Source organism: Microcebus murinus, chromosome 32 (assembly GCF_040939455.1).
Source record: "Microcebus murinus isolate Inina chromosome 32, M.murinus_Inina_mat1.0, whole genome shotgun sequence".
Classification (NCBI taxonomy): Eukaryota; Metazoa; Chordata; class Mammalia; order Primates; family Cheirogaleidae; genus Microcebus; species Microcebus murinus.
Window position 1 is genome coordinate 5,303,425 of NC_134135.1, and position 20,241 is coordinate 5,323,665.

General features: G+C 40.8%; 1 protein-coding gene across 2 annotated transcripts; it reads right to left on the minus strand.

Annotated features, from left to right (window-relative positions):
* Nucleotides 1–1,449: 1,449 nt before the first annotated feature.
* On the minus strand, nt 1,450–15,646 carry LOC142865731 (uncharacterized). 2 transcript variants are annotated; one of them, XM_075998915.1, is made up of 5 exons: nt 15,550–15,646; nt 13,609–13,792; nt 9,175–9,301; nt 8,828–8,923; nt 1,450–4,766 (listed from the first exon to the last, which is right to left on the minus strand). In XM_075998915.1, exons 2-5 carry the CDS (start codon nt 13,678–13,680, stop codon nt 2,902–2,904), a joined length of 2,160 nt encoding a protein of 719 aa, XP_075855030.1. In that variant the 5' UTR covers nt 13,681–13,792; nt 15,550–15,646; the 3' UTR covers nt 1,450–2,901. The 2 variants fall into 2 exon arrangements, with proteins under 2 accessions (XP_075855030.1, XP_075855031.1); XM_075998916.1 differs by lacking the exons at nt 9,175–9,301; nt 15,550–15,646 and having other exon boundaries at nt 13,609–13,788.
* Between the last annotated feature and the right edge of the window lie 4,595 nt (nt 15,647–20,241).

Here is a 20,241-nt window from a genome sequence, read left to right on the forward strand (position 1 = left end):
CTTTTTGCAAATCTGACACATGCTCTCACACGACTGAACACTTCAGATATCTCTCTGGGACCCATCGACTCCAAAGCTAGTCACCTGATTCTTCAGTCTATGATTCAATAGGCATCAAGTACTGACAGGCCTGTCCCAGGGCTTGGTACCAAGAGGAAAGGCAAAATAATGAGACAGAGACGGAGAGATGAGCACATTGGACAGAGGAAGTTGGGTTGGAGAGGGAACAAAGGAGTTAAAGACAATGGGCCTTGGAGGAGGGGTGAGGCCAGAGGTATGGGATGACCAGAAAAGGGGCATCTTGCTGGAATGGGGAGAAAGAACTTGCCCTGGGAGGGGGAGGCAGTTAGGGAGGGCCACGGTGGGAGTGAACATCTGGCTGGAGGTGAGGGCCCAAGAGTGGTTCCCCCAGGTGTTGGTTAGGGACAGGGAAAGCCCATGTTGGAGAAGGGAGGCATACCTTGAGAAGTCTTGGGAAACTCTGTCTGTCTACACTGGGCCCAAGTTTTCACCAGACCTGTCCTAGGGCCCTGTTTTATTCCCTGAAACTGGATAGGGTGCCACCCTTGGGACTCAGGTACCCACTATTTCCCCATACCACACAAAAGCCCTCACCACCACAGAGCGGCCTTCTGAGGCCTTCCCAACCCACACACATCCTATCTAAGGCCAGGCATTGTGAACAGATTTCCTGGGTGAGACTTGGTTTTCCACTTTTCTCTGAAGGTGGGGCATGGTCACTGATATTACCCCCCACCCCTGGACATGGAGGGGCCAGTGAGACACAGACCAAACAGACTTGCTCCCCAGAGTCCAGCACATGCTCCTGCATACAAAGTCTCCTTGTTCCAGACACATCCTCAGGCCTGGGCCTGCTCATGACCAGATGTGTAGGGCTCTCATCATCCCGGAAGGGTTTCCAGGACTAGGATTATTGGTGCCCAATTCCAACACCCTCCCCTATTTGGAAAAGACTTGCAATGGACTAAAATCTCCCACTTTAGTTCCATGCCCAGCAGAGGAACCCTGGCAGGCTCAGGGATACAGGGTCCCCACACAGTTCCAAGTATTTAACATACTCACCCATTTACTCCTCACAACAAACGTATGGGGTAGGGGACTGTTATAATTTTCCTTTTGGAGATGAGAAAACCAGGACATATTGAGTCCAGTAACTTGCCCAGCAGATGCAACAAGTAGATTAGATGCGGAAATCAAATCCAAGAACCTGGCTCCTGGGCCCGTCTACTTAAAGATTATGCTGTTCTGCTTCTCAGAAGTATTTATAACAGCCCCCTTCCTTTTTTAGCAAAAAATTATGGGCAAAAAGAATGAATAATCAAAAATGTGAGAATGACCAAATAAATTACAGCAGGTGAACCCCAAGGAATACTGTGCAGCCATTGAAAAGATGTATTGTAGAATAAAAAAATGACATGCCCACATGTGTACGATATAATCTGAGTTTTATAAAACAAAGGAAAGAGTCCTAACATAGGTATATGAATATGTGTGTGCCTATGTGGTATATATGTATATGTGTGTGTGTGTCTCATGCATTGGCAAACATCTTCTGCAAAGAGCCAGATAGTAAACATTTTCAGCTTGAGGGCCATATGATCTCTGCCACAACTACTTCAGTTCTGCCAATGGAGCATGAAAGCAGCCCCAGATAATACGTATCCAAACGAACATGGCTGTATTCTGATAAAACTTTATTCTAAAAAAAAAAAAAAAAAAAAAAAAGGCAAAATAGTTGCTAGGCCATATTCGGCCAGAGGCCACAGTTTGCTGCCTTCTGATAAATATAATTAGCAGCTTGTATAAAAATATGAATAAGTCCAGACTAAATGGTTGGCACTGATTATCTATAAAGAGGCTCGCCACAGACAGTGGAGATGGAAATAAAAGGGAGGGTAGAATTGAGCTAACTATAAAAGAAAAGTTACAGTATGAAGACAGTATACAATATAAAATCTCATTTATGCATTTACCAAAAACTATAATGTACATTCATATGTCTGTATAATAAAGGATTATTGATACCTCACTATATAAATATTCAATAGAGAATAAATTTGATAAACAATTACATTAGATTCTTTAAAAAAAAACTGCCATCTACCTACACCTTCTCTTATGTAGTGAATTCTTCAGCAAACCCTACGGAGGGCATACATATTAACATATATACATATACACACATATGCTGAGCAGACCATATTCATATATACATATATAGAGATATATAACTATCCATACAGGTCAAGTATGCCTAATCTGAAAATCCAAAATCCAAAACACTCCAAAAATTTGAAACATTTTGAGTGCCAATATGACACTCAAAGATGCTCATTGTAGCATTTTGAGTTTTGGATTTTCAGATTAAGGATGCTCAACCAGTAAATATAATGTAAATATTCCAAAATCTGAAAAAATTGAAAATCTGAAACACTTCTGGTCTCAAGCATTTTGGTTAAGGGATACTCAACCTGTGTACAAGACATATATACATAAGATAGCCATATACATACATAATATTGCCCTATTTTTACTTTGCTGGCATTTTAAAATATTGATATCCCACAATAAATAGGACTTTCCCATAAATAACCTGGTAATAATCTGTCTTGTACCATTTTCTATAGAAAGGCTTTTCTTAGTGCATTAGTCAGGGTTTCTTCACAGGATGAAATTTATAACCCTTAATGAGACTAGTACAAATAAGGACACTTCCACTTATTCTTTGAAATTCTTTTCTGGGTAGTTTTCCTCATGTAAAATAATGTGTGAATTCATGATGTGTTTACACATGCAAAACATTTCCAGAATTTCTGAAGCATGAATCTATCACATACAGTTAGATCTGACTCTTGTCAAGAAATTCGGAGTATATTTAATTTATGAATATGCTGATGCACTAGGAATTGATTTCTTGGTAAAGCCTTTCACAGAATAACTGCGTTTGTAAGATCTGTCTCTGGTATGAGTTGTTTGGTGTTTATTGAAATTTGACCTGTTGTTGAAGGCCTTCCCACATTCAGAACACACATAAGGTCTTTCTCCTGTGTGAATTCGCTGATGTACCTTGAGTTGTGGTTTCTTACTGAATGATTTCCCACAGTCATGGCATTCATAAGGTTTCTCTCCAATGTGACTTCTCTGATGGGTAATCAACTCTGATTTCTGGATGAAAGCCTTCTCACATTTGTAACAGACAAAAGGTCTCTCCCTAGTGTGAGTTACTTGATGTTTATGGAAATTTGACCTGCCGTTGAACGCCTTCCCACATTTAGTACATACATAGGGCTTCTCACCTGTGTGAATTCGCTGATGCTCTTTGAATTGAGACTTAGAAGTGAAGGCTTTCCCGCATTCACTGCATTTGTAAGGCTTCTCTCCAGTGTGAATTCTCTGATGCATGCTGAGTATTGACTTCTGGTTGAAGGCTTTCCCACATTCACTGCATACATAGTGTCTTTCACCAGTATGAATTTTCTGGTGTATATTGAGGTGTGACTTTTGGGTGAAGGTTTTTCCACAGTCACTGCATTCGTAAGGTTTCTCCCCTGTATGAATTCGATGATGTATATCAAGTTGTGATTTGGAAATGAAGGATTTCCCACAGTTGTGGCAGTGATAAGGTTTCTCTCCAGTGTGACTTCTTTGATGAACAATCAGGTGTGCCTTTTGGATAAAGGCCTGCCCACATTCAATACACACGTAGGACTTCTGCCCTGAGTGGATTCTCTGGTGCAAGCTGAGTGCTGACTTCTGGGTGAAGGCTTTCCCACATTCACTGCATGCATACTGTCTCTCACCAGTATGAATTTTCTGATGTATAATGAGGGTCGAGTTCTGGGAAAAGCCTTTGCCACATTCACTGCATTCATAGAGTTTTTCTCTACTGTGAGTTCTCTGATGTCTTAAGAGAGATAACATCTGGAAAAAGGCTTTTCCACACTCATGGCATTTATAGGGCTTCTTTCTAGTGTGACTTTTCTGGTGTGTAATCAATTCTGATTTCTGAATGAAGACCTTCCCACAGTCCTGACATATATAGGGTATATTACCTGTATGATCTGTCAGATATACACTGAGTTTTGGTTGTGGGATGATGGCTTGTCCACATTTGCTGTATTCATGGAGATATTTTACACTATGCATTCTCTGTTGGGCGAGGAGCTGTGATTTCTGGGTGGAGGCCCTCCCACATTCAGTATATTCACTCGGTTTCTCCTGAACATTACTTTGGTCTTGTGTAAATGACTGTTTATGGCCACAGACTTTTCTACACTGGTTACCTTTGCAGAATTTCTCTCCTGTATGAATATTCTTGCTGCAAGCAATGGAAGAGCTATGAGTGAACAGCTGATCAGACTCAACAATGTCATCAAGCTGTTTTGTGGCATTGCTTTGATTTTGACCATTTACTTTTGGGTTAGGCTTCAAACTTTTTGCAAATGAACAACATTTCTGAGATCTTTGTAAAGAAATACGGTGGGGCCTCATGTGAATGATTTTCCCAGGGTCCTTACAGTCACAATCTCTCTCTGTGTTCAATGTTTTCTTGTTGAAGACAGCACCATGACGCATGGGTTGAATCTGATTTTGCTGATCTCTCTTTGTATGGTCAGCATCCTGCCACAGTTCTTCTAAAATGGAGCACCAGGAACCACGTCTTGTGACTTCACCCACCATATCCTTTTGATACGAAACTTTCTCAGGAATTTCCTGCTGTGGGGTTTCAAGCCCAAACTTCCCTTCTAGAAGGAGAAAGAGAAGATGAAACAGATATAATGAATAGGACAGAGTAGAAATTGTATGACGTTAATTGACATTGAACACAGGGAAATTGCTTAGTCATGTAATGGTGCTGATGATGGTGACAATGAGCAGAAACACTTATTATATGCCCTTATTATATGCCAAACACTCATCTATATAGCACCTGCTTGTGCCTGGCAATGGTCTATGTGAGGCACACATAAACTCATTTAATCCTCATAATAACCTCAGGAGGTAGCTACAATTAGTGTTCCTATTTTACAAATAAAGAAAGGGAAGCACATCATGGTCACATAACTGGCCAAGATCACTTTGTTAATCTTTGGGAAGCTTAAACAAAGGCAAACTAATTCCACTTATACAGGCTAAACTGTATGCCCAGACCTAATAAGATAAATAGAAGATGAGACAAAGTAACATCATTGTTATAGGGCAACATTGGTGGATAGCCAAGGCTTGAAGGAGTGGGCCCAGTGTATAGGTCTTCATTAGCTTTCAGATCTAAATCCTCACCAATCTCCCTGCTTTCTCTCACTTGTGCCAAACCTATCAGCCTTCTATAACCATTGGAAAACTATTAAAGCTTCCCCTATCCTGACATGGCCAAGCAGTAAAAGAATGCTTATGTCCCAACTCTCCATGCAGCTGTAGTTTTGTTGTTTTTTTTCTTGAACCTGGGAATATACCCATATCCCCAGAAAGGTATATTGGAAGACTAGACAAATGAGCTGTTCCCTAGAATTTATTTCATCCTTTTTCTATAAAAGAAGTTAATTGTTCTCCTTTAGAACTTTTAGCTTTATGTTACAGATCATACCTTTATTTTTCCCTGCCAAGACTGGGAGTCCCTGATCTTTAATTTACTAATATAGAACATAGAACACAGCAGATTCTCAGTAAAAATAAGTTATAAAATTTTACTATTATTTTTCTATCAGATTTAACTACTAAATGACCATCACATTCAGTTTTTCTCTTTCAGTCACTTAGATAGTATCCCAGACTCTTGTCCTGTCAAGAAACCTCAATCATTTTTCACTTCTTTAGAAAATGAGAACACTTTTAATCTTTATTGTTAACGTTTTCTTATTATGGGCATAAAACATATAACATTTACCATCTTATCCATTTTTTAATGTATAGTTCAGTAGTGTTATGTGTATTCACATTGTTAGGCAACAGATCTCCTGAACTTTTACATTTGTAAAACATCTTATTCTCATTAAACAACTCCCCTTTTCGTCTTCTCCCTCAGCCTCTGACTAAGACAACCACTATTCTATTTTCTGTCTGTATGAGTTGAGATAGCACTTATCCTTTTATGTCTGGCTTATTTAGCTAACCATGCCTTTAAGATTCATCCATGTTGTAGAATGTCTTAATTTCCTTCCTTTTAAGGGTGAATAATATTCCACTGTATGTATATAGTACATTTTGTTTATCAATTCATCCATCAGTATACAATTCCACTTCTTGGCTATTGTGAATATTAAACATGGGTGTATAAATATCTGTTCAAGCCCCTGCTTTCAAATATTTTGGTTATCTACCCAGAAATGAATGGAATTGTTGGATCATACAGTAATTCTATGTTTAATTTTTTGAGGAATTGCCATATCATTTTCCATAGTGGCTGCTCCATTTTACATCCCTACCAGCCACGCACAAGGGTTCCAGTTTCTCCACATTCTTGCCAACATTTGTTAAGATGATCAGGGACTTCCATTCTGGGGAGTGTTTCTGCTTGGCTATCCACTGTTTTTTAATAGTAGTCATTCTAATGGGTGTGAGGTGATATCACACTGTGGTTCTGATTTGCATTTCCCAAGTGAGTAGTGGTGTTAAGCACCTTTTCCTATGTTTGTTAGCCATTTGTATATCATCTTTGAGGAAATGTCTATTGAAGTCCTTTTCTCATTTTTTCAATCAGGTTTTTTGTTTTGTTTCATTTTTCACTCTTGAATAGCAGTTTTACCCATACACATACATTTATTCCGGGTATCCTATACTCTGTGTCCCCAGCCACAGATTTGGACTATTTTTAACTTTTCAATTCATTTAGATCATAAAAATTCAATTCATTTAGACCTTACTGAATCTGATAATATTTAAATTACTGCCAAAAATGTTTAATGCAAACTGTCAGAACTGTGCCAAAAAGCTTTTCTATAACTCTCCAACACAGCCTAACAATGCAAAAAATACCCAATTTATTCCCAAATCTAAGCACATACTCATGTCCTCTACTCCCATTAAGCTTGCTTTGTCTACTTCATTGTTTCCCTTCAAAATGGTTTTGTGGACCAGTTATAGGTACTGTGCCCTTAAAATTAACTTCCAATGTCATTCCACCTCTAGGGTGAAATTATTTTCTCTGAAATTCACAAGCAGTCACCCTCTATACTTCCCATTTTGATATACTCATTTTTTTAGTAGCCTTCCACGAAATAGATATGATTAATGCACAAAGACTCTTCACACTTCATGCCATTGTCCTCTCTGTCCAAATACAATCTCTGTTCTTTTGAATTTACCTCAGCAGATATTTAAAATATCCTTCTAAAATAGTGTAAAATATTATTTTCTATCTTCAGAAATTCAACAATTTTTGTATTCTAAATGGTTTCCTCATGCTCAACATTGACATAATAAAGATTAAGTAGGAAAAGTACAAATAACCACAGGCGATATGCAAAGTGGATTATCCTATATAGCAGATATTAAGCAAAAGATCACAACAATGGAGATGAAAACTATCAGGTATATTTTTAAATTGGACATATGTGGCCATGATGATAATATCACTGAAGAAGGAGTTTGTTAATCTACATAGTAGAAAATAACTGCATGTTTGCATCCTATCTACTGTAGAAAAATGAAACTAAATAGCAGTGTTTGGGGTAATAAAATCTGTCATTTTGATTGCATTGTGATTGCAATGCAAATCTGCACTGTGATTGAACTCATGAAAAACCGGAATCTACAAATGTCATTAGCAATAAAATAGTCTAAATATAAGAAAATAGGAAGCTGGTTTATAGTGACACCACTAGGATTAAGAAAAAGGGTCACCTAAATTGTATATTCAAAAAGAAAAATTGATAGGAATTCTAAAATAATAAATTAAATTAGAAGACTGAGAGGAAAGAGCTCAGAAACACAGAAAAAATCTGACAAAATTTGTCATGTGATAAGAATTTCTTATTTGGATGATGACAATTCCAATTTCTGATCTCCTGAAATTAAGGAAGTTGAGTCATCTCCTGAGAACTGTCCTCCATGTAGCTTTAAATAAGGTATCAGAATTCAGTTTAAGCACCAAGAGTGGAGGTGTTGATATAGGAATCATCAGAATACAAATATGATGACTAAGTATTCAAAATGGATGGGTCTTATCAGTAGATTCCTATGACGAAGAGAGAACATAGTATAGGACTCCAAGGTAGAGATGCCACAATTAAGGGGAAAAAAGAAAAAAAGATTCAGCAAAAAAAAAGAAAATCAATAAATTTAAGGGCAAATAAACAGGAAAAAAGGCAGAAAACTCCATGGACACAAAATGATAACATGAAAAAGCAATGTACACATATATGGAAAACTCAATCAGATAAGAGATATAATGAGATGCTCTAATTAGTTATTAGAAAAATAACATTTAAGCAATGAAGTGCCCTTTCATCCATCAGATGGGCCATAAATTAACCAATTTGGTTAATGCCAAGTGTTGGCAAGCAAGGTGTGCAAATAGGGGTGTAGACTGTGCAACCCATTTAAGGACAATATGGTTGACTAATTCAAATTAAGTATACTTATCTCCATGACCAGGCAATCCCTCTCCCAAATATTTACCTCGGAAAAATTCTTACACTGGCCCTTATAGGATATTTATGAGATAATTTATCACATTTATTGTGGAACCTGGGAGTAAGAGGCAACCTAAGTGTCCACCAGTGAGAAAACAGAGGGAATGAATAAATGTGGTAGGCTGACAGTGGTATCCCCAAAGAGATCCATGTCTGCCTGGGTACAAGTCACTCACCTTGACGGCTCTGATGTGGTAGTTCAGCCTCCCCCATCCATTGTCCCTGTCCTTTTACCATCCTGAAGATGACTTCTGGGCTGGGAATGTGATACCCTGTTCAATGGAAAGGATATTGGATTTGGGTTTTAGAGGCCATTCAACAAAGCTTTGCACTGGCTCATCAGAAAAGTCAACATTTTCCACTGGGCACAAAGGTACTCAAAGGTACCCAAAAGGAATAAGCACTGCAGGACAACCCAACGAAAAAACCATGACATACTTCTGATATCCCAATGCGTTCTGTAAGGAGGAAGAAGGAAATCTCAACGAGGCCCATCCAAGATTCCCAGGTCAGCTGTGCTCACCCACTGAGATGAGGTGGTTATAGATCTCCAGCATCACGTCCTGGTACAGGTGTCTCTGGGCAGAATCCAATTGCTGCCACTCTTCCTTGCTGAAGCCCACGGTCACATCCTCTAATGACACTGATTTCTGTAACAACGTACCCCAGCTCACTGAGAATTACTCATCACTGGTAAATGGGGAAGTTACATATAAGAATGTGCTTCTGATGATTTTTCACCATGACACATCATATAGACTTCCCATTAAATACCTGTTTCACATTGTATTTGGGGGGCAGTAAAAAAATTTATAGAAATATCCTGCCGTCTATTGTATACCACATTCATTCAGTCATTCTTTTTCAGAAATAAGGCCAGAAATGGGTTCTCTCTAAGTCTCTAGCTAATTTAGGAATAATGAACATGATGTTTATTAAGCAACTACATGCCAGCCTTAGCTGTGCTGGGTCCTGGGAACTCAACATAGAACTACATAAGCTTCTACTCTTCCAGCAACTCAGAGACTTGGACAAAAAGCAAATACATAAGCTCAACTATGGGGTTAGGAAGGGAACACGGTAGAAATAGATGCAGAGCACACTACTGGAGAGAAGCAAATTAGGGACAAATTCTACCTGGGAATAGAGGGCCATGCTACTTAGAGGTGGCAAAGCTTAAACTGTAAGTTAGAAGTTTGATGTGGGATGTGTGCATGGAGGAAATAAATCATTTTCCAGAAAAGAGCTTTAATAAAAGTGGAAAAGTAGGAAAACACTGTGAATTCAGGATGCAGCAGATGGCTCTGTGTAAGAGGAGAGGCAATTGCATGATGTTTGGAAGGTGGTTATCATCCAAGTTCCAAGAAAATGGGCTGGAGTCTGATCATGTAATGGGTACAGATTTTTATTATAATTAATGGATTGCCATTTAAGGATTTTAAGTTCAGAAAGAGGTATGATCATATTAATAAGATACGATCTATTAAAAAGGTGATCTTCCTATAAGAACAATATTAATGAAAGGACTGATGATTAAAAGAGCTTCATTATAGAATTATTACAGATGACAAATGCAGCCTGAAGAATTAAAATATCATCACTTTTACTGATCGCCAATGAATGTTAAAACCACATAGGTGAAAGACTGATGTGATCTTTATGATTAAAGATTAAGATGACAACACCTGATCCTAATAATCAATTTTAACATCACAAAGAGAATGATAACCAGACATTATGTGCACCTGATATGGTTTTACAAGTACACAGATGGTGTACAAACTATGAAGTATTCTTGCCAAAAACAAAGAAATCAAAGTGGAATCTGGCCAAGCCTCTACAGTAGAGCCATTCAATGGAAATATAATGTGAGCCATATATGTAATATTTTCTAGAAGCCATATTAAAAAGAAACAGATGAAATCAACGTAATAATATATTTTATTCAATCCATTATATTCAAATAGTATAATTTCTATCTATAACCAATATTTTAAAAATCATCAATGAGACATTTAGAAATTTTTTTTCATACTAAGTTTTTTTTTGAAATGTAAACCAGCCACATTTCAAGCACTTAATAGCTACATGTGGTGAGTGGCCATCATACTTGACACCACAGGTCTAGATTTAAATACTAGTTCACAAATACAAGGATAGTTGTCCATGATATAAAATGACACCATGTGAATGCAAGTGAGCCAAATCTAGAATCTGCCACAATTTAAAGGGCAACCCAGTTTCTCCAAGAAATAAATAAAAAGGGAGTAAAACATGGAGGAAAACCATTTGTAGATTAAGAAAAACTAAAGGTACATTTCAACTAAGTGGAATGTATAGACAATGGCTGGATCCTGACATGAAAAATCAAGTTTAGATAGTTCAGGTGTTTATGATATTAAGAAATAATTATTATTTGGGGGATATATGAATGATATTTGTGGTTATGTAAGAAAAACTTCATCTCTCAGAGATATACAATATATATGAAGTAATATAATGTCTAGGGTTTGCCTTCAAATAATCTAGTGATGGGAGTTATTAATCAAACAGGATGGGTACTATGCTGATAATTATTAAGATAAAGGGTTTCAGGTCAGGCACAGTGGCTCATGTCTATAATCCTAGCACTTTGGGAGGCTAAGGTGGGAAGACTCCAGGAGTTCAAGACCAGCCTAAGCAAAAGCAAGACCCCAAATACAAAAATTAGCCAGGCATGGTGGCACGAGCCTGTAGTCCCAGCTACTCAGGAGGCTGAGGCCAGAGGATCACTTAAGCCCCAAGAATTTGAAGTTGGAGTGAGCAATGAAGATGCCACTGAACCCTAGCCCAGGCAACAAACTAAGACCCTGTCTCAAAACAAATCAATCAATCAATAAGGGATTCATTAGACCATTTACTCTACTTTTGCTTATGATTAAAAATTTTAGTAATACAAAGTTTAAAACTTAGCACACTTCATTTAAAACAAAATCTAATCTGGAAATCTACATGCATAATTGAATATATAGCTATTTCTTTCTTAAGTTGGAAACATTTTCTTGCAAGAATTATAAAATTATTTCCATAGGATGTGTATATCTTTGAGGGGAAAAAAAAGAATAAAAGAACAAAAGAAATATTAAATACAAATTAAATAAATAAATAAAATTATTTCCAATCTATAATTTGAACCCAGGCAAAAATCAACTTAGTGTGAGGGTAAAATAAATGTAATTTTTATGGCATTTTAAACATTTATATATATATATATATACACACATATATCAAGATATATATACACATATATATATCTTGATAGATATAGATACCATATATTAAATATGTAAATATATGTGTTTTGTTGGGGGGCAAGACATTCTCAGATATGTAAGATCTTATAGGATTTACCATCATGCAACCATCTCCAAGAAACTCCTAGAGGAGGCACTCCCACAAAATGAGAATAACAGTAAACTATAGAAGAGAAAGCCAAAGTATTCAGGACGCAGGAAATCGAACACTTGATGGAGAAGAATTCCCAGGTGGTGGTGAAGGAAGCCACCATGAGAAGACTGAGCATCAGGTACCAAGAGAGCAGCCAGGTCCAATCACATCAAGTCAAAAAAGCAATAGGAGAGGCCTCCTCAAGGAGTTGGAACTGACAGCCCAGACTCTCAAGCAAACTGCCTGGCTTTAATCCCAGCCTGGCTGCTTGATGACTATGTAAACTTGGACCCATTATTTCATTCTGTGCCTCCGTCTTCTCTTCTGTAAAATGGGAATAACAGCAGCATTTACCTCACAAAGCTGTGAGGGTTAGAACTGTCCCTGAAACAATGAGTGTTTGCAATTACTGTCCGATTATTATTACCTAGTAACAAATTCAATTTATGATGAGAAAACTTGGAGAAAACTGTGTAATACATTAATACATATATAGAAAAGTAAATGAATAGCTCATCCATAAAATTGTGCACTCCAGGGAAAAACAAAGAATTGTGCTGAAGAAGAGTCCTCACATTATTTATAAGCAGCTGTGAATACAGTTTATACAATCATAATAAAAAACAAGGAATAGTGACCTGATCAGAATTTGACCCAGGTTTTAGAGAAGGACAGGCAAGGACAGCATGCATGTGAGTGCCCAGGGTGGAAGTACAGGAAAGTGGGCTAAACCTAATCTTTTAGCAACATGCCGTGTAATTAACATGTTGTTAATTAACAACCCAAGAGGCAGCAATATAAGCATGTCATTAATAGATTAGGTGATCAATCTCAAAATATTTAGCTAAAAATGTAAAACGTGATTGCTTCTGAGAAGCTGCAATTTGGGGAAAAAAATAGCAAGTGATGGCTCTTTTTAGTTACAAACCTCACAAAACTGTCTGACTCTCCTTTTCATATTCAAATACAACTAAAACTTATGTGTGAAGGATAAAATAGCAAAAAATATTTATAAACATATGCAAGAAGGACAATAGGTTATCACTATATAAGACTACCTTAAAAATCCAGAAGTTAAAACAAACCAAAATGTAAATCAAAGGACCAGAAAAGCTGGGCACGGTGGCACCTTATGAGAACAGAGGAGAAATAAGCCAAACCCCATAGAGCAGGCAAGGAGGAGTCTGGCGGGGACCAGCTGTAAATCTGCAGAGTTCCAATGGTGGAAGAAGGAGCTGAGCCAGTGCTGAGCAGGAAGAAGCCAGCACTTCCCTGCCTGCAACTGGGGCTCCCATACAGACTATATTTTCTTCTTCCTTGGCCCAGGGCCAACCCTCCACTCCAACACATCCTCCTTTATTAGCCAGTTCAGTTTCTCAGAGCACATATGGCCTGTGGATAGCAGGACATCAGCCCCTTGTGGTCCCTGCTTGGCAGAAGGATCAAGGCTGCCTCAGGAATAGGAAGTATAGAATCTGCTGCATCTGCCCTCACATTATGGAGAACTTTCCTTGGGGTTGGTCCTTCTTACCTCGCATAGGCCGTCCTCCTGTTCTGGACCCAGGACCTGGGGCCTCTGGCATAAATTCACATCAGCAGGCATGTCCCCTCTGGGCTTCAACTCTCGATCTGTCTTGCCAACAACTCCACTTTTCCCAGAAGCTGGGAAGGCATCTAGAGGCTCCAACCAGGACAACTGGGTAGAGGTGGGTGGGCTGTGAAGAGAGATTCTGCAGCCTCAATGATGAGGCCTGACCCAGGGGTTCTGCAGAGACACCAAGAAGCCCTAGAAAGGCAATGACCCCTCACATGGTCACTCACTCAACAGTTGCTCCATAAATAATTCCTGAGGGCCTTGAGGTGAAGGTTACCATGTTAGACACCAGAGTAGACAAAGTTCAGAAAAATCCAATGCTAGTTATTAGCCAGAGTTAAGAAAAAAGACTGAGTTTGGACTAAGCTTTATGAAGGACTCATTGTGGCTCTTCCACTTTTTAACTATGAGAATATGGAGATATTACTTTAGTCACAGTTTCTAAAATGGGGACACAGGTATTTATCACAAGTTTTGGAAAACTTATGCAAGATGAGGTTTGTCAAGCCGTCAGCACCTGCCTGGTGTGTGGTAAATATAAATAAAACCCAGCAAGTTGTTGACTTAATTTTACACAATGCTGTCAGCTAAATATAACAAGCATTATTATACACATTTGTGGATGAGGACAATGAGGCTGTATGCTATTACATAATTTGTCCAGAGGTTACTCAGCCTGCAAATGGAAGAAAAGGGAATCAGCCCCATGTCTACTTCATATTGTCTCATGGACTCCTATGTGGCTACATTGCAGAAACACCATTTCCATTTCCTGCTGCCTTTGGAGAGCTCAGGCTGGGAGTCGGTTGTGTCTGGTGCAGGTTCTGAGGTTCTGAACATTTCAGTGCCCGTCCGTGATACACCATACATACGGCCCAGCCTCTTCTAACAAAGCTAAAAATTAAAATCACTGTGCCAACCCCCACCTTAACCCAGGAAATTTGCAGACACAACCTCCAATCACTGACCATTTCTTGCCTGTCCATAATAAGTTGCCCCCACCACACCCAAATACAGTCATTGACAGAAATCCCCAATGGTTAGACCACAGGACTGCCAGAAGATTACAAAATGCCAGTCACTGACATGGCCCAAGCTCCGGAAATCATCATTACCCTGACAGGCAATAAATGTTTCCCAGGAAGTACAATTTATCGGTTTCCACAGGATGCCAAATGATCCTCAACATAGGGGCTCAAATAAAACACCCCAATAGAAAAACCGTCATCAATCTGCTCAACTGCCAATCACTGATTCTTACCATGTCCACAGGGACTCAAGGAGAGGCCAAAACTGACCCACACATCCAACCCTGAAGGACCCATCACTGCCCAGAAAGCAATGCAGTCACCCTCACAAACCCCAATCACTGACCTCCCCCAAGACCTCCAGTCAACTGGCTCCCATATGCTACCCTTAGCACCCCACTCTACTGATTGCTATCGATGTCCAATCCCTGGCCCCCGGAGTGTAATATAATGCGACCCTCAAAGCCCCCCGACCCCTGAAGCTGCTGGCTCCCAATCAACCACGGGCTCTCTCTAGTCCCCGGCAGTGAATCGCTCTCCCAAACCCCGGGTACCGTCGACGGAGGCGCTCTGAAGACGCATGCACGTTCCCTATCCTCAAACGAGCAAGTTTCACGGCCAACAGTATAAAATCTGACGTCAAAGTTCACTTGGAATTAAGTTACAAAAACACTTGCATACAAACAGAAAAAGCGCAAGAGCCAATTATCCAGTTTAAATGAGCAAACTCCATGTACCCCACAGCCGCCAACATTCACCCAGAAACCCCCAATCGCACACCGCACAGACCCGTCTTCACCCGCCCCGCCACCCTCTCATCGTTCACCCCAAGCCGACCTCCCGCACTGACCTCACGGAATGCCCACTGCTAACATCCCGAATCTGCTCCGAGTCCGGCAAGCTGTGTAGGGAGGCGAGTACCACCTCACTACGCGAAATGGCCGCTCTGGGCCACTTCCGGTTTGGGTTAGCATCCCATCAGGATTGCCTTGGAACTGTGCGCATGCTCACTAACAGTTTTGAGGCTACGTTCCGCCAGCAGTTATCATGGCGTATGCCATTGTCTCCTTCCGCCGGTTCATTTTCCTTATTCAAGAGACTGTCAGGAGGACGGCATGGCCACGCCATATGGATTTATGATATTGGAAGCCGCCATGTTCAAAGAACGTTCATTCCGTACAGCCAAGGAAGGCTCATGGAATGTCACCGAGTAAAAGTCTTGGGGCTGTCCCACATTGGCAGGTAACCTATTCAATATTTGTGTGTATTTTAGGAGAAACTGACATTGCATATTCTGAAAAATACCCTTTCTGTGTATTTTCACAATGCTTTAAAGGCTTTTTTCTTTTTTACTGAATTACTAAAGAACTCACCATCTTTAATAGTGCTTTTGAAAATTTTATCTTTCTGAGAATTTTATCTTTGCAATCCTTGCATGGTTGCTCTGTATACCTGGATGAACCCATAGATGAAGTTACCCATCAAGAGACAACCTGAAGAGAGAATTTAGGGTTCTTGTGACATTTCATTTAAAGAGAGGAGAATAAAGAAAATACAAGCAAGTTAAAGTAGAAAACACAAGTATTGAGGACAATACCAGCCAGCTCAACTGGTCAGAATTTTGAGAAAGAGGTTTTTCAATCAAATAGGCAGAAATGTATCCTAGAAGCTGGCAATAGTGGCCATAAAATTAAAAACTGGGCTGGGTTACTGGGAAATGGGAAGTAAGCCTGTGTGAGAATCTGAGAATGACGATGTGAAATAACTCTTCTTAAAACAATAATATGGAAGCATTTTTGGTCACTGAAAGGAAAAAGTTGGAAAGAAATGTGAAAGAACAGGAATATCCTGCAAAGTAATATTGAAATAAATCATGTCTAAAATTTTCTGATTGTACAAGGAAACATATTTAAGACTAAGGCAGAATGTGGATGCTTGGGAAGTGGACCCAAAATGAAAAAGACTAGAATAAAAGACTGGCAAGAGGGTCATATTCATTGAGTAATATCCCCATCCATCCATCTATCCATCCCCCTCCCTATCTTTCTACCCATCTGTCCATTCATTCATATATCACTCCATCAGTCCATCCCATCTCTCTTAACATTTATGCATCCATTCATCTCTATCAGTTGAGGTTCATTGGCAAAAATCAAAATCTCTTTAAAACAGGAAATTTAATCAAAGAAAGGTATTTCATGCTTCATGGAAAATATGAAAAATTAAACATGGCCAGTGAAGTAACTGAGAAATGAGCAGCAGCAAGAGAACATCATCAGGACAAGGGAAGAGACTCTGTGTCAGACCCCAGGATCAGGGCCACCCAGAGGAAAATTAAACCACAGCAGCTCTTCTTCTTGGGTACTGGAGGCTCAGAGGAGATGCAGCTGCTACCAGAGATGTTGTAGAATGCAGAGAAAAGGAGAAAATAAGTACTTTTTGCTTCCATAATTATTTCCTCTGTTTTAATCTCCAACATTTTCCTCTCATTAACTAAACCTGGAGGGAAGCCAGTGTATACAGGTGCTTGAGAAATTCAGCTTGCGTGGGTAAGTCCAATAATAGAGTAATGTCAGACAGGGGCCAGGAAAGGGTCTGAACACATCAGCCATAGATGGTACCATCCATCTATCCATTCATTCATCCTCTCCCACGTGCAGCTCAGGAGACCAGACATGAACTGGACAGGGGTTGTTTCTGAGTGGGCCAAGCCAGCAAGTGCCTCTGTGATGCACGGGGGTGGGCTTCAGTGAGAGAGATGCCTGGGAGACTGGTACTCTGCTCCTCTAGGTTTCTACGTCCATCCTCCCACCATGTCCAGTGGAGAGAGAGCAGTTTGGTCCACTCTCCCAGCCATGCTCCTCTGGGACCCTCTGATTCTGAATGAAAATGTAGGGGGATGTTAGGACCTAGGGCCGCAGAGAGCTCACCTGGGAAGACAGACCAAACCACTCTTAACTGGGATTTGGGGGCTCAGGGACCGGCTCCCAGCCTGAGCTCTCTAAGGCAGCAGGAAATGGTGTTTCTGGAAGCTGACCATGTAGAGGGCCACATGGTATAGTGGAGACAGTGTGCGGTTTAGAATGAGGCAGATATGAGGCTGATTCCCTGTTCTTTCATTTGCAGACTGAGAGAACTTAAGGCAAATTATGTAACAGCACACAGCCTTGTTTTTCTCATCCACAAAATGGGTATAATAATTATCATAATATTTAGCTGACAGGGTTGTATGAACATTGAACAAGGTACCTGATACCTGACTCAGCAACCTGCTGATTTTGATTCATATTTACCACACACCAGGCAGGTGCTGAGGGCTTGATAAGCCTCATCTTGCATAAGTTGCTCAACGCCTATGATAAATACCTGGCTTCTCATTTTGGAAATTACAACTGAAGTAATATCCTCATATTCTTAGCGTTAAAAGGTAGCGGAGCTGCAATGAACCCTTCACTACCTTTAGTCCAAATCTCATAGTCCTTTTTATTGTTTTACTCTGACTAGTAACTAGAGTTGGATTTTTCTGAGCTTTTTCTATTCCATAGTGTCTAACACGGTGGCCTTCACCTTAGGGCCCCCAGAAAGTCACATGGGGCGAATGTTGGATGAGTGGCCATGCGGTCATCGCTTCCTGCGTCTCCGCAGAGCCCCGGGTCAGGCACATACTGAGGCTGCAGGATCTTCCTCACAGCCCAGCCACCTCCCCGGCCTCCACATGCCCCCGCCAGCTTCCGGCTCCCGGGGAAAGAGGAGTTGTCGGCAAGAGAGACTGAGTATGAGCCCAGAGGGGACTTGCATGCTGATGTGATTTATCCCGGAGGCCCCTGGTCCCGGTCTGGAGGGGCGGGACAGCTCTTGTTGGGTTCGCAGGAGCAGCCGGGACGGTTCTCCAGAATGCGAGGGTGGGCGCAGGACGCAGCAGGTTCCGGACTCCCCGTTCCTGAGACGTCTTTGTCCTTCTGCTGAGACCAGACCTCGGGAGCAGATCACTGTCCCACACCTTTTCATCCTTTAATAACATGCTCGTTTGTCGCCTCAAGTTCTCAGTTCGGACTTGTCCCTCCCCACCAGCTCCCATTCCCGCCACTCCATGCTGCCCCCACGAACAGCCCTCTGAGGGGGTCACATTCTCCTCAGACCGACGTGGCCGTGGACTGTAAATCCTGTGACGGCTTTTCTTCTCCTGCGCTTCTTTTTGTTTTTCCCGAGAGTGAGCGATTTTATGGATTTTCTGTATGCTCAGTAGTTTATTACTAAATTTTTCCAAGTGTGTAAATCTCCTCTTCATAAATTGAATTCATTATTAGGGAACAACAACAGTAGCAATGGCCGCAAACACTCATTTAGGGCTTACTGTGTCCCGGGCACAGTTCTCATCCTCATAACAGACCTGTGAGGTGGATGCTGCTGTTATCCCCATTTTAGAGAAGAGAAGACGGAGGCACAGAATGAAATGATGGGTCCAAGTTTACACAGTCATCAAGCAGCCAGGCTGGGATTAAAGCCAGGCCGCCTGCTTGAGAGCCTGGGCGGCCGGCCCCGTCTCCTGGAGCAGCCCTGTCCTCTTGCCCCTTGACTTGATGTGGCTGGCCCGGCTGCTCCCTGGCGCCTGACGCTCAGTCTCTCATGGCGGCTGCTTCGCCACCGCGTGGGGGTTCTCTTTCCTCTGTGATGTGGCCAAGTCTGTGTCCTGAGTCCTCTGGCCTTCTCTTCCACAGTGTACTGTTACCGTCACCTGGAGGGAGTGCAGCCGGGTACTGCTCGGAGGGGTGCACTGCGGGTGACGCTAGGAGGGCTTGCAGGTCTGAGAATGCCGTGCCCTCCCGCCCCCAAAACCCAGTGTATTCACACACATATGTGACACATGGTAGTCTGTCAAGACGTTTTTATAGATGCAGACGTTTAAAGCTCTCACAGAAAGTGGAAGATATTACCCTCACGCTAAATTGATCCTTCTTTCGGCTGGGTTCGGCATTTATAGGTTGAAATTACTTTCATGCAGACTCTTCGAGACATTTCTTTTTTGGCTTCCTAAAGCCCCGCCTTGTCCAGCGTGGCGGCCGCTCCCCACACACGGCTGTTGAGCTCTGGAAACGCACTGGTCCTCACGGAGCTGGGCTGGAAGCGTGAAGTATGCACCGGATTTCAAAGACTTAGTATAAAAAGGAATGTAAAATAGCTCATTGAGGATTTTTTAGATATTTAGATATTGGTTATATACTGCAATAACAATATTTGAACATATGGAATTAAATACAAATATTATTAAAACTGATATCACCTCTTTCCCTTTTTTTAGTATGGTTACTACTAGAAAATTTTGAATTACATATATGGTTTGCATTCCTGGCTCACATTATATTTCCACCAGACAATGCTGCTCCAGAGGCTTAGTCAGACTGCCCAGCGATTATTTATTTGGGGGGTGGTTAAGAATACTCATAATGCATATCCTGTGTTACTGTGTACTGCCGTTAATACATCGCATCAGGTGGACACACTCTCTAGTTATTTCTCTGAGATTTTAAGCTTAACCATTGGG

Excerpts from the sequence above, each read along its gene's own strand:
- LOC142865731 (XM_075998915.1), bottom strand. The coding sequence starts at position 13,680 with ATGCCTGCTGATGTGAATTTATGCCAGAGGCCCCAGGTCCTGGGTCCA. Across the intron at positions 8,924-9,174 it reads TAACCACCTCATCTCAGTGG|GGTATCACATTCCCAGCCCA; the intron begins GTGAGCACAGCT and ends TCCATTGAACAG. Across the intron at positions 4,767-8,827 it reads ACCACATCAGAGCCGTCAAG|AAGGGAAGTTTGGGCTTGAA; the intron begins GTGAGTGACTTG and ends TTCTCCTTCTAG.